At 45.1% G+C, this 13889-nt stretch overlaps 1 protein-coding gene across 1 annotated transcript; it reads left to right on the top strand.

The window, feature by feature from the left end:
* Window positions 1–3040: 3040 nt before the first annotated feature.
* On the top strand, window positions 3041–10372 carry LOC306795458 (very long chain fatty acid elongase 6-like). The gene is made up of 4 exons (XM_079293977.1): window positions 3041–3237; window positions 5514–5645; window positions 6047–6198; window positions 7018–10372. The coding sequence occupies exons 1-4, from the start codon at window positions 3161–3163 to the stop codon at window positions 7446–7448; spliced, it is 792 nt and encodes a 263-aa protein (XP_079150103.1). The 5' UTR covers window positions 3041–3160; the 3' UTR covers window positions 7449–10372.
* The last annotated feature ends 3517 nt before the right edge of the window (window positions 10373–13889 follow it).

Raw genomic sequence — 13889 nt, 5'->3', positions numbered from 1 at the left:
TGACCCTCAAAGTAATTCATAATATTGAGGTAATATATTGACAACAACAATAACTAAATAATGATGTAAAAATGTATTCATATAATAGCTGTAACTACAACTATTACAGATGTTTATGGGTTCCATGTTACACACCAGGAAGTAAGCGCTCCGTTTTCCAGCATGTTACTCTTCTGCTTTTTCATATTAAGGTCGCGACATCTCACGGAGTTATTAACCTTTTACAGCATAAAAAATAGTGCATCGTTTAACATAAAAGAACATCCAGAAATTGCGTAATGATATCATATGGTCATCATATGATGAAATCTTAGACAACTGAATGCAAATTAACTATTTCCTGTTCAAATTGTATGTTCAACCTAACTGAGTGGATGTAAGAAAAGAATTTAGAAAAATACATGTTTTTTTAACATACACATGAACTTTTACTTAAATATTTTTTGACTGAGGTCAATTCAGAAAAATACTGTTATCGAAGAAGAAGAAGAAGAAGAAGAAGAAGAAGAAGAAGAAGATAATAGATAATTGTTGATCCCAAAGCGACTCACCTTAAACACTGGTGGCACTGCGTGTTCTGACACGCTCACGTGGATTATACAAAAAATAATATCATGCAGTTCCCTCATTTCACACACAACACACACAAACAACACACGCACACACAACTGAGGAGTTTTAGTTTTGTTGCTGCCCATTAGACACCAGTCTCACAAGTCTAACACCGTGCACATCTGGAGCATCTGTATCATGGTGCAAAGCTGTCAGCAGCTCCGTGGTCGTTTATCCACATCGACTCCGAGCTGGCAGCAGTGAAACCGGACACGCTGACAGATAGACGCAAACACAATCTTCTCAATCTCACACTCACCTCTCCTCCTCTCACAGACGCTTCCGTTCAGGGTTTACACCTCCCACCTGGTTTGTCTTTGGCTCATCCTTTCTGCTAGTCCTTCTTTCCTTCACTCTGATCTTCCCTCCTTCCTTCCTTCCCTCCAGCAGAGCAGTGCAGACCTGTCCCACCAGCACAGCCAGCCAGCCTGCACTACAAAGACTAAATGAAGAAACACCTGTAGTATTTTGGTGTACTTTATTTTGAAAAAGCATGTAAGATTTGCAAGAACTAGAAAACAGGTCAACCAAACACCTGGCTGGTGAGTTAGCCTTAGCTGGTGAGTTAGCCTTAGCCAAAGCGAATTTCCAACTTTCTTTTTGTGTTTTTCTGTAATATAAAAACAATACTGATGCTCCAGCATCTTAGAAACTAAGTTTTAAGAGTTTGATGGTCCCTGTGCTGCTGCATTGGACCTAAAGCAGCAGCATCCCGAGAAGAAGGCTGAGTCCTGAGAGGACGTCTGAGTTTCAGCTGTTTTCACTCCACGCGCTCACAATAACACTTCAACACTGAGGGCCGGTGAAGTGTTGTTCTTCATTAATCTAGTCAGAAATAAAGTGAAGCAGTGACACTCCTGCTCGTTGTCAGAGCAGCTGTAGAAGAAGAGACATTTACAGGCTGAGGAGCAGCTTCATGCTTCGTCCAGCAGGTGGCTCTAAGTCTTCATTCTTTACTGTTTAACCTTCGAATTCAGTCAACAGTGGTGGACAGTACATGTAGCCTACTCAAGTACTTCACTGTGAGGTACTTGTACTTCACTGTGAGGTACTTGCACTTCACTGTGAGGTACTTGCACTTCACTGTGAGGTACTTGCACTTCACTGTGAGGTACTTGCACTTCACTGTGAGGTACTTGCACTTTACTGTGAGGTACTTGCACTTTACTGTGAGGTACTTGCACTTCACTGTGAGGTACTTGCACTTCACTGTGAGGTACTTGTACTTTACTGTGAGGTACTTGCACTTCACTGTGAGGTACTTGCACTTTACTGTGAGGTACTTGTACTTCACTGTGAGGTACTTGCACTTCACTGTGAGGTACTTGCACTTCACTGTGAGGTACTTGCACTTCACTGTGAGGTACTTGCACTTTACTGTGAGGTACTTGCACTTCACTGTGAGGTACTTGTACTTTACTGTGAGGTACTTGCACTTCACTATGAGGTACTTGCACTTCACTGTGAGGTACTTGCACTTCACTGTGAGGTACTTGCACTTCACTGTGAGGTACTTGCACTTCACTGTGAGGTACTTGCACTTCACTGTGAGGTACTTGTACCATGAAAGCACAGTATGGCATCACATTACCTTTGATTAGGAGACGAGCCAATTCTAAGGCTTCATGAGGGTCATTTTGATCATTTTGTGATTCCTGTGTCACTATGAGTCGGACTTCTATGTTTTTAGGACACTTCTGTTAAATTGAAAGTCATGAATCGAGATGTTGACACCTTTAAGATCAGGCGAAGGAGAATATTTAGTTTTACTGGTGCAGATTCTCTCCACGTTGCCACACATCAGCTGCACAACACACACAACCGAACCCGCCTGGCGCCCCTGGCTCGTGGCCCTCTGACCTGCTGATAATCCAGCCGTGATTCTGCCACGTCACACCAGCGAGCAGACAGATGTGTGTGCAGCTGTGTTTTATGTAACCGCTCACCTCACGGCTGCAGATGTGATGTAAGCGAGTCTCTCTCCCCTTTGGCACAGATTCATGAGCACATTCAGTTTGAGCACGGATAGCAGCATTGTACATGTTAGCAGGTGGAGATAAGGAGGCAGTATTTCATAGAGTTATACATGAGGCTACATCTAATATTTAACTGCAACTAATTCACATTGTTTTATATCAATCAATCTGGACTATCTTCTGGATTAATGAATGAATCCTTTGCCTGAATTACCTGTATCATGATGCTGCTGCAGCGAACACATTTCCCCTTGCAGGATTAATAAAGCATCCATCCATCTATCCAGTTAACCTGAAGCAATTGCTGCGTCATAGCTCTTATTTTGAAAGTCCAAACCGGAACAGCATTGTTTCCCTTTCCGCCAGCTTGATGACGGAGAGGAGAGAGTCCTTGGATGAAGTACATCTGGTACCGCATCCTCCAACCGGTGACAATCCAGCTAATATCAGCTGGAGGAGATAAAGGAGCAGCAGCCAGGCTGTAAACCCGTCACAAGGCCGATCCGGCGCGGGCACATTTAGCAGAAACGTCGGGAGTCTTATAGCGAAAGAAAAGCGGAAAAAAATAAACAATGAACGCTACGGCGGAGTACGATTTCGAGCGGCTGTTCGACGAAAGACGAGCCCAGGAATGGATGCAGGAAAACTGGTATGTATGCAGAATAATGTTAGCTTACAGAGAAGCTAAAACAAGAGATAAAAGATGTCGTCTTGGTCCTCTTCCTCCTACAGACTCTACCATGTCTCCTCGTGTCCGTACTGTCACCGGCTGTTAGCCACGTGTCTCACATTTACCGCCGTTAATCTGCTTCATATTCGACGTTTGTGTCAATTCACACGTCCTTGAGGATGTCACACGCCTAGTAAGACTGCATTTTTGTGCACGAAGTGAAAGTAAAACACAGCTGTGGCTCAGGGACAGAGGGGAGCTGAACGGGGGGGGGGGATCACATCCTCCATCTCATCCTCCATCTCATCCTCCATCTCATCCTCCTCCTCACCAGGTCTGGAGCTTTGTGTAAATGTCTTTGGACCTGCTGCAGCATTTCTCTTCTGCAGACTCTTCATGCAGCTCCATGAGACCTCCAGACAGCAGCTTCATGGATCATTTTAATGTTCATAGGACGCAGTAATTCACTGTTGGTGTCTCCTCCTCTTCTTCCTCCTTTACTTTAATGTACTTCTACAAAGATGACGTCTTCCAACGGCTTCTTTCATCTTTGACCGAGAGTTAAAAATCCAAAAGTATTCAGCAGGATTTGATGCATTAAAAACTAAATGTTCTAACAGGTTTTTATGTCTGTCCTTCAGACAAAACACACAATTTAAAGATGTAAAGACGTCATTCTATTAAAGCGTCAATCGATAGTTTTATCCCGGATAGTGTGTCGAATGCTGAGGGTACTCTAGAGAACAGCAGGGGGTCCTTACAAAATATATATCTCAGTCAAGCATAAATCCTGAAGAGGAATGATGTCGTAGGTGAAATAGAGGAAAGGTCAATCTGGATTAGTCATTCATCTGGTTTATTCCGAAACAGCCTCAGAGATGTAACGCATATTTAAAAAAAGGAAAAAATAAATAAATATATATATATAACGTACTTCTACGTATATATATATATATATATATATATATATATATATATATATATATATATATATATATATATATATATATATATATTCTTTTTATTTATTTTTTTTTTTTTATTTTTTCCATATATATGAGCTCAGGAGTTGACCTTTCGCCGCTGCTACTGGCTGTTAATTAAAATACTATCGGTTGCTGGTTGCAGATGAGCCAGGAGGAGCAACGCCCGGTTTAAATTGCCTCATCACTCAGAGCTGGCCGTCTAAACGGTCAGTGTGTCAACTGCTTATCTGGGTTAATCCTCTGATTATAAACGAGGACGAGTGAGCCGCTGAAGGGTGTTTTAAAGTTGCGTGTGTTCTGTGTTGACTCGTGTCTGCAGTAAGCAGACGGTGGTGTTTGAGTTTAAACGTCTGCTCCGGTCACCCTCGTTGTGTCCTCTCCTGGTGGAACCGCTCTGCATCTGTACCATCACCTGCTGGGTCACAGGCTGACCGAGGTGATTCAGGGTTGAGCGGGGAAGCCGTCCTCTTCCTCTTCCTGTCACCAGACAGATGTCAAACGTTTAGAGGCTGATTCAGGTCGTCCAACTCTATACGGGTTCTAACACACGGCCTTTCTGTTTCTGCCCTTAATCAGTTTGTATGAGTGGAACCAGATGAATAAAACTGAGGTTCTTAATCCACAAAAGTAGACGGGTTTAAGACAGTCCAACGGAGTCTAATGCTGGTTTAAGACGGTGTAATACTGGTTTAAGACGGTCTAATGCCGGTTTAAGGCGGTCTAATGCCGGTTTAAGACGGTCTAATGCCGGTTTAAGGCGGTCTAATGCCGGTTTAAGGCGGTCTAATGCTGGTTTAAGGCGGTCTAATGCCGGTTTAAGGCGGTCTAATGCCGGTTTAAGGCGGTGTAATGCCGGTTTAAGGCGGTCTAATGCCGGTTTAAGACGGTCTAATGCCGATTTAAGGCGGTCTAATGCCGGTTTAAGGCGGTCTAATGCCGGTTTAAGGCGGTCTAATGCCGGTTTAAGGCGGTCTAATGCCGGTTTAAGGCGGTCTAATGCCGGTTTAAGGCGGTCTAATGCCGGTTTAAGACGGTCTAATGCCGATTTAAGGCGGTCTAATGCCGGTTTAAGGCGGTCTAATGCCGGTTTAAGGCGGTCTAATGCCGGTTTAAGGCGGTCTAATGCCGGTTTAAGGCGGTCTAATGCCGGTTTAAGGCGGTCTAATGCTGGTTTAAGGCGGTCTAATGCCGGTTTAAGGCGGTCTAACATGGTCTTATCTCCTTCAGTGATGCTGATCCGTGTGTTGCTCTGCTGTGTTGTGTCCACAGGAGCAAAGCCTTCATGTTCTGCGGTCTGTACGCTGCGTTCGTGTTCGGCGGGCAGCACTTCATGAAGGAAAGACCGAAGCTGAACCTGCGCCGGCCGCTGATGCTGTGGTCGCTCAGCCTCGCCATCTTCAGGTGAGTCAGATGCGTATAGAACTCTCTTGACCTGTAAATGGATTGTTATTGGGAGTTTAAGGTGGTATTTTAGACGTATCTCCAGGTAATAGTTAAACACAAATTATCTAAAATGATTTACTGACACTGAGAGCAGCAGTGATGTGTTCAAGGACCGTCGGAGAGATGACATTCTGATGATTGTTTGCTTTTACAGTTTCTGGATGTGATAGATTGTGTAATTTTGGAGATAATATTCAGAGGGTTAGGATCTCGGCCCCTCTAGCCCTCGTGTACACGTACTCCTGGTCACAGGTACAGATTGATCTCAGTGTTGGGTCATTCCCCAGTTTTCCGGCTGATGGAGAGGATTGTGTCTGAGTTGGTCTGATGTGTTTGCGTGTCGTGGCTTCCCTCTGCAGCATCATAGGCGCGCTGAGGACTGGATCGTACATGCTGCACATCCTCACCACCAGCGGCTTCAGACAGTCGGTGTGTGACAACAGCTTCTACAGCGCCCCCGTCAGCAAATTCTGGGCCTACGCCTTCGTCCTCAGCAAGGCCCCCGAGCTCGGTAAGGTCCTCCAACCTCTCTGATACGGTCCTCAGCGTCACAAGGGGTTGTGTTTCTCCGAGGTTTTAACAGATTTTTAATTTCTATATTTCCATGTCAAACGGGCCCCAATTATATGTTGACATGAGGCATTGGAAGAAATGGTTATATGTAACCAAGCAGACTAAAAATAACTGTTTTTAACCATGTTTAAGGTGTAATTAGTAAACACAAATGATCTGAAAGGATTTACTGAGTCAAAGCTTCGATGGACATTAACCTGAAGAGATGAAATCATTTCTCTCACTTCCTCTTCGTAGCGCTTAAAACGCTCCAGTAAATGTGTAATAAGCAGACAATCATCTTAAGAGCTGCTCCTGCGTCTCTCTGTGGAGGAAGATGCTGAGATGGCAAGAACATCCCGTTAGAGGATGCTGTTTCCTCAGCTGCAGACAGGAAGCGTGTCGACATAAATACCGTTAAAGACCTGCACACCGTCCATCAAAGGGTAAAGTGAGTGCAGCCGGGCAGTTGGTCGTCATCGCACAGGAACCTACGTATGTTCGTGGTGCGGAATGAAACCTCTTAACATCTAAATAGGTTCAGCTCATGCTCTTCTAAAATATATGAACGAACATCACCTGCTAACAAGCGGTGGTACTTTCATCAAAGCCCACGGAAAATAGAATAAAGTAAACGGCATTTAAAACAACATTTCACCTTTAAACGGGTTTCGAGCTTTGAAACTAAAGGAAAGCTCTTAAACTCATTTTGCGATTACCCGTTAAATGGCTGTTGAATTTTGTCTGATCTTACCCTTCGATGGCCTTCCTCCCCCAGGTGACACGGTGTTCATCGTCCTGCGGAAGCAGCGCCTCATCTTCCTGCACTGGTACCACCACATCACCGTGCTGCTCTACTCCTGGTACTCCTACAAGGACCAGGTGGCGGGCGGCGGCTGGTTCATGACCATGAACTACCTGGTCCACTCTCTCATGTACACGTACTACGCGGCCAAGGCGGGCGGCCTGCGGGTGCCCCGCTTCTGCGCCATGATCATCACGGCCACCCAGATCCTGCAGATGGTGATGGGCCTGGCGGTGCTGGGCCTGGTGTACCGCTGGATGCACGAGGTGCGCTGCCCGTCCTACGTGGACAACATCGCGTGGGGCACCCTCATGTACCTCAGCTACTTGGTCCTCTTTGCCTTGTTCTTCTACAAATCCTACCTCGGGGGCTCCTCCGGGGACAAAGGGTCCAAGGCGGAGTAGCGTGTAAGGGTCCATAACGTAGAAAGTGACCAGCGGCGACGGGGCCATGACTGTGTGAGCCACAACCAGCTGACTGCTTCACGGGCCTCCTCAGTTCCACCTGACTTTTTTATAGGCACCTGTAGATTCATGGATTTAGAGGAGACCGGTTCAGGTTCATTTAAAGGCACAGTGTGTACGGCATCTTTTAGCAGACATGGAACATAATATACATAAATATGTTTTCATTGGTGATTAATGACCGTCATAAATACATAAAGATCAGGAGGCGGAGTCCGCCGCGTTGCACCGCCATGTTTTTCTACGGTAGCCCAGAACGGACAAACCAAACACTGACTTTCAAGTGTTTGCGTCACCTGTCTGACCACTAGATGCCACTAAATCCTACACACTGTGCCTTTAAGAAGGGAAATAGAGGAGCAACGTGTTTGTGCTTGACCAACGTTGTCCTCACTGCATTTATATTATCGCCTCGGTGACTTCGACTCTTGACCCGTAAAACAACAACCTGTGAAGGCCAAATGTGTGTTTGTTGCAACAGAAAAGAGATCATCCTTAAAAGCTCTGAAGTACAACAAAAGAATGGATTTAACGTACTGATGGATTTAGAATAGTTAAAGGAACAGTTCAACATGTTGGGGAAAGGAAGCTCGTCACGCTTTACGTATTGATCTTGATGGTTAGCTTAGCATAAAGACTTGACACAGAGGGAAACGTCTCTCCAGTTTTATTAGTTTGATCTAAAGTGGGAACAAAAACCTCGAAAATAAATAAACGTCAAAAGTCCTGCTTCCAGTCTTTATGCTAAGCTAACACTGTAACACAACGCTTAGACGGAAAACAAGAAGTCCAACTACCCAAAATGTTGAACTATTCCTTTATAATCTGTTTAGTGCGAGCACAAGCGTGACCGTCCGGATAGTGAGTTTAATAACAAAAGGGAACAAAGACTTCCCAACGCACTGAACGAAAGGTTGTTTTATGACTTTTAGTTTCACACACACACACACGCGCACAGACACACACACACACACGTTGGGCTTTCTTTATCTTCGGTGTGGTGACAGTAAGCTGATACACACTTTGAGAAAGAGGAACACTGACGATCATTAATCACACTCTGTGTTCTCACAGACGATAAGATCCGAACACATTCCTCGTCTCACAGCCGCCCTCATTATTGAGTTCAAAGGAATACTTGACCCACACAATGAGCGTTTGTTACAGCTACTCCTTGATTTGTTGAGGAACACTTTGTTTTTCTCTCGTGCCAAAAAACTGAGAAAATTCAGAAGAGAAAACGTGTTCTTCAAGACTTCAAAGTAAAGCGAGAACAGTCATTTATATACAGACGGTCATTGTGTGGATGAAGTTTTCCTTTAATTGAGACAGACTTTAAGATGATGTATAAAAATGAACAGAAATGATTCATTGAACATTGAATCGATTGATTCGGCCCCAAAGCTACGAGTTAAAGTCGTCTTCGTCTCTGAGAGTCCGCGGCTGTGAAACCAGAGAGCGAATGTGCATTTGAAGGATTTAAAGCTCTCGAGAGTTTCCAGTATTGAAATTAATGTAAAGTACGTGATTTCATGCAACAGGTAATATTCCTTTCACCCTCACGTTGATCTTTGTTTGAAGATTCATGCATGAAGTGTGAACTCTCATTCCTCTTTTGCAAATATAAGCTAATGTGTGTAAAGTTGTGTTTCATGCTCACACGTTTAGACTTCACCGTAATCAAACTCCTCTACTTATTCCTCGTGTGCTGTAATCCAGATTATTCCCCCAAACCGACCGACCGACCGCACACTGGACGTGATCTGATCATCACTGAGCTACAATCTGGTTTAAATTGTGCGTCATAGATTAATATGTGGGCTGTAGAACCACTGGAGGTTCAACAGGAAACAACATGGCCGCTGCGCTCAATGACACGTTGCACGTGTCCATTTGTAAATAATGAGAATCTATTTATTTTCTATATTTCTCCAGCAGATGTGAAGTTCCCCTGGTAGACATCTCAGGACTTTAATTAGGATGATTTCCCCTCTTTCCATCCAGATGTTTGTACCTTCTCTCACATCTGCTGAAGGAACTCGTGATGACACCGTTTCTGCCTCTCAAGTGTTCAGAGATGGAGGGTCAGACATTAATACTTTAATCAGTGATACGTGTAGCTTCATGCCGTCCTCTGTGTTTTATCCCCCGTCAGGTAAATGTGTGTTAGCGCTTTAGAGATCGAGGGCTGATTCTGGCGTGAACATATGAAGTAAAGACGATTGTTCTGCCGTTGAACCTCTTTCTTCTGTTCTGTTGTCTGACGTTTACGTGCTGCAGAGCTTTAAACAAAAGCTCTGTGTTTTCAGCACTTCCTACATTACTCCGTGAGTCGCTCGAGTGGCGTCATGTTTTCACCTTTATTAATCTGCAGCACGTCTTCAAGTGTCGTCATGATTTCATGATGTCCTCTGTTTGCAGATGTTTAAATCTGTGCCGATGTTTTGTTCTTCCGGCCACAAAGAATCTATGAAATCACAAAACCACCTTTTGTAACCATGGAGTGCTGTATGAAGTGCTGACTCCACTCGTGTGGCTCTGAATGATCTTTGCCACCAACACGAAGCGTCAGTACTTCTCTCTGCTGGTGAACCTGAAGTTCTACTGTTGGATGAAGCGGAGACGGAACCAGGTGAAGTGTTTGTGTAGCGTCAGTGATGGTTCCTGCGCAGAACCTTTTTAAACTTGAAGGTGATGATCACGTGGTTCATGTGTGTGCCAAACGATGCTTCTGTTACTTTGTGCCGTCACGGATCGATGAGACGAGGTCCAGGTTTGTTAAACAGCCGGTGGATTCTACTGTGGCTGCAAACCCAGGAGAGAAATACCTGTTCAAAGGGCTTCTGGTGTTGAAATGTTTCAATAAATACGTCACAATAACGGTTGTAAACGGACTGCGTTCATTGTTTCAGAGGTTTTCTTTGTATCTTTCATGTAAAAAAATTTGGGACGACAACTACATTTTGTTTGCACAACTCTTTACAACACATTGAACCTTGAGACCAGTGATGATCCGTCTGTCTGATAACTAATAACTAATATACGACCTTGATGAGAGAGTGCAGTCGCTTTGCTGCTTGCTCTTGCCTCTGCTTGCATTTTCTTGCTTCAATTTGCCAGATATATCACATATATCACTCTTCAACATCTGAGTGAAGACAAATCCAGAAAGTCGTCGAGCTATTTGGATTGTTGGCTAATGCTAACTAGCAGCTAAGTTAAAGCTAAGTAGCAGCAAGATGCCTCCCTTCTCCACGGACGACTACTACAAACTCCTACAGAAGATTGCAGTCCTGGAAACAAAAATCTACCGACTAGAAGTAAACGCGGAGGTAAATGGACTGTGTGGGAATGATACCACTCTACCATGGACTCAAAACACTGGACAAATGCGAGCTAAGACCCAGCTAACTAGCACAACCAGGCCTACCAAGAAACAGGAGGAGAGAGCAGATGATGAATCTTATGCGACTGACTGGCCTGCACTAGCACACGGGCAGAACTCCTCCTCAACCCCTGCACCCAGACGGACAAAGCCAAGGACAGCTCAGGAAAGTAAAACCTGCAAAATACCTCCACAACAACCAAGCCTACAACTTCAAAACAGATTTGCTCCATTGTCGCAGGATGCTAAATCATCTGATGACCTGGATAAGCAGCTATCTCCTCAAAGCGGGGTAAGAACTGAGAGTAAATGTGAGAAAAGGCCGCAGGCAAAGCTAGTGACTGGGCCTGAGACTCTGATTGTTGGTGACTATGCTGTAAAAGATGTCAGAAAACTGTGCAGCAAGAACACCAAAATACTCTGCTTTCCGAAAGATATGGTCTCTGACATGAGAGACAAAATCCTGGACATCGTGGCTGACTATCCCACAGCGGAAAACATCATGGTGCATACAGGAAGCTGTGATATTGTGAAACAACAGTCTGAAGTTCTGAAGCGAGACTTTATTGATCTGTTAAACACAGTCAGCTCTGTCAAGGCTGAGGTGTTCATCAGTGGCCCTCTCCCACCAGTCAGAGGAGGAGATGAAGGATTCAGCACGCTGTTTGCACTGAACAGATGGCTGTCAACTGCATGTGCTGACCATTCAGTACATTTTATCAACAATTTCTACCTTTTCTGGGAGCGCAGACATCTTTTTGCAGCGCATGGAATTTGCCTGAACAAGTCAGGGGTAAAACTGTTTACCTCTAACCTGTTTTTCTCCCTGCGTCACTCGTCTGTCCCTACTGCCAAGGACAAGATACAAGAGGAGTCTAAACAAGAGATAACCACACAGCATCGCCATGGAGACCATACAGGAAGGATGCCCCCGCCTAACGACAGCCAAAAGGAGGAGTCTCCAACCTCATCATCAGGGACCGCCTCCGATCTCCCACTTTCCCCACCCTTCCCAGACGAGGAGTCGTTACCTCCCTCCCCAGCACCTACTTCCACCCCCCAAATTCCATCCATGTCCCTTTCCTCTCTCACACTCTCCCCATAGCTTTATTAAATGTCAGGTCTCTGTCAGGAAAAACATTTTTAATCAATGATTTTATTGTTCGGCACAAACTGGACATTTTGTTTTTAACTGAAAGTTGGTTAAATCAAGATAACAGTGCAGCTGTTCTTATTGAATCAACACCTCACAACTTCAGTTTCATGAGCGAAACAAGAGCGCATAAGAAAGGAGGTGGAGTTGCTGTTTTATTTAATGATTCTCTTCAATGCAAGCAGATGTCCTTTGGTCATTTTAGTTCTTTTGAATATGTGGCTCTGAATTCCACTCAAGCTTTATTCCTAAACATTTACAGACCGCCTAAATACTGTGCAACCTTCTTTGATGAGTTTACTGAACTGCTGTCTGTAATCTGTATTGATTTTGACTGTGTTGTTATTGTTGGTGACTTTAATATCCATGTTGATAATCCCCAGGACAGAGAGTCCATAGAACTATGTGATGTCCTTGATAACTATGATCTGACTCAGCATGTGACAGGACCCACCCACAACAGGGGGCACACTCTGGACCTCATCATCACCAAAGATGTAAACATTTCCAAGGTTGCTGTGACTGATGTTGCACTCTCTGATCATTTCTGTGTTTTCTTTGAGAGTGCAATCTCCTTGCACACAAATGTCCAAACCAAGGTTGTGACAAAGCGTTACATCTCTGAAAACACCAGTGAACTATTTATTCAGAAGTTCTCCTCCACACCAGCCCTCTCTTGCCTCTCAGTCAATGAGCTTGTAGATGGCTTCAATTTTAAAGTTAAAAATATAGAAGACATCATACAACATCTGAAGTCATCCTCCTGCTGCTTGGATATTCTACCAACACACCAACACACACGGTGACGTCAGAGGACTGTGAGGAAGCTTTGACTTTATCTGATACGTCCGTAAAGGATTAAGGTCACGTTAAGGTCACGACACACCTCTGTGTCTGTGTTTCATGTTCAGAGTTTGTTTCACTGAAGCTAAATCTCACCAAGTGAAATACTTCAATCATCACTGCAGTGATGGAGTCAAGCAATGTGCTTAAATACAATTTTGAGGTAAAATTAGTCATAGTTTGTATTACAGAAGGAACTTCTAACTGGTTCTGAACCAGTCTGTTTAGTCCTGATCCTCTATCAGACCTCCATCAGTACAGAGACCATCAGAGAGAAGATGGTCTGTTTCTATAGAGTTGTTCTTGATGCTCGTCATCGGAGCCACCGGGTCGGATTCTGGTGAAACCAGATGAACTCATGCAGGTTCACCAGAACCTCCTTCAGCTCAGACTCCAGCAGAGACCGGTCCACCGTGGACAGACCCAGATCCTCCAGCAGAGACCGGTCCACCGTAGACAGACCCAGATCCTCCAGCAGAGACCGGTCCACCGTAGACAGACCCAGATCCTCCAGCAGAGACCGGTCCACCGTAGACAGACCCAGATCCTCCAGCAGAGACCGGTCCACCGTGGACAGACCCAGATTCTCCAGCACAGACCGGTCCACCATAGACAGACCCAGATCCTCCAGCAGAGACCGGTCCACCGTAGACAGACCCAGATCCTCCAGCAGAGACCGGTCCACCGTAGACAGACCCAGATCCTCCAGCAGAGACCGGTCCACCGTGGACAGACCCAGATTCTCCAGCACAGACCGGTCCACCATAGACAGACCCAGATCCTCCAGCAGAGACCGGTCCACCGTGGACAGACCCAGATCCTCCAGCAGAGACCGGTCCACCGTGGACAGACCCAGATCCTCCAGCAGAGACCGGTCCATCGTGGACAGACCCAGATCCTCCAGCAGAGACCGGTCCACCGTGGACAGACCCAGATCCTCCAGCAGAGACCGGTCCACCGTGGACAGACCCAGATCCGGCTTCTCTGCAGCCTGGAGACC

This window comes from Melanostigma gelatinosum, assembly GCF_949748355.1.
Source record: "Melanostigma gelatinosum genome assembly, chromosome: 21".
NCBI lineage: Eukaryota > Metazoa > Chordata > Actinopteri > Perciformes > Zoarcidae > Melanostigma > Melanostigma gelatinosum.
Note: the sequence above shows the minus strand (reverse complement) of the source record. Positions and strands in the feature narration are given on the sequence as shown.

Bases quoted from the DNA above. Each gene is read 5' to 3' on its own strand.
- LOC306795458 (XM_079293977.1), top strand. From the start codon at position 3,161: ATGAACGCTACGGCGGAGTACGATTTCGAGCGGCTGTTCGACGAAAGA. The intron at 3,238-5,513 runs GTATGTATGCAG...TTGTGTCCACAG, and splicing joins GAATGGATGCAGGAAAACTG to GAGCAAAGCCTTCATGTTCT. The intron at 6,199-7,017 runs GTAAGGTCCTCC...TTCCTCCCCCAG, and splicing joins CAGCAAGGCCCCCGAGCTCG to GTGACACGGTGTTCATCGTC.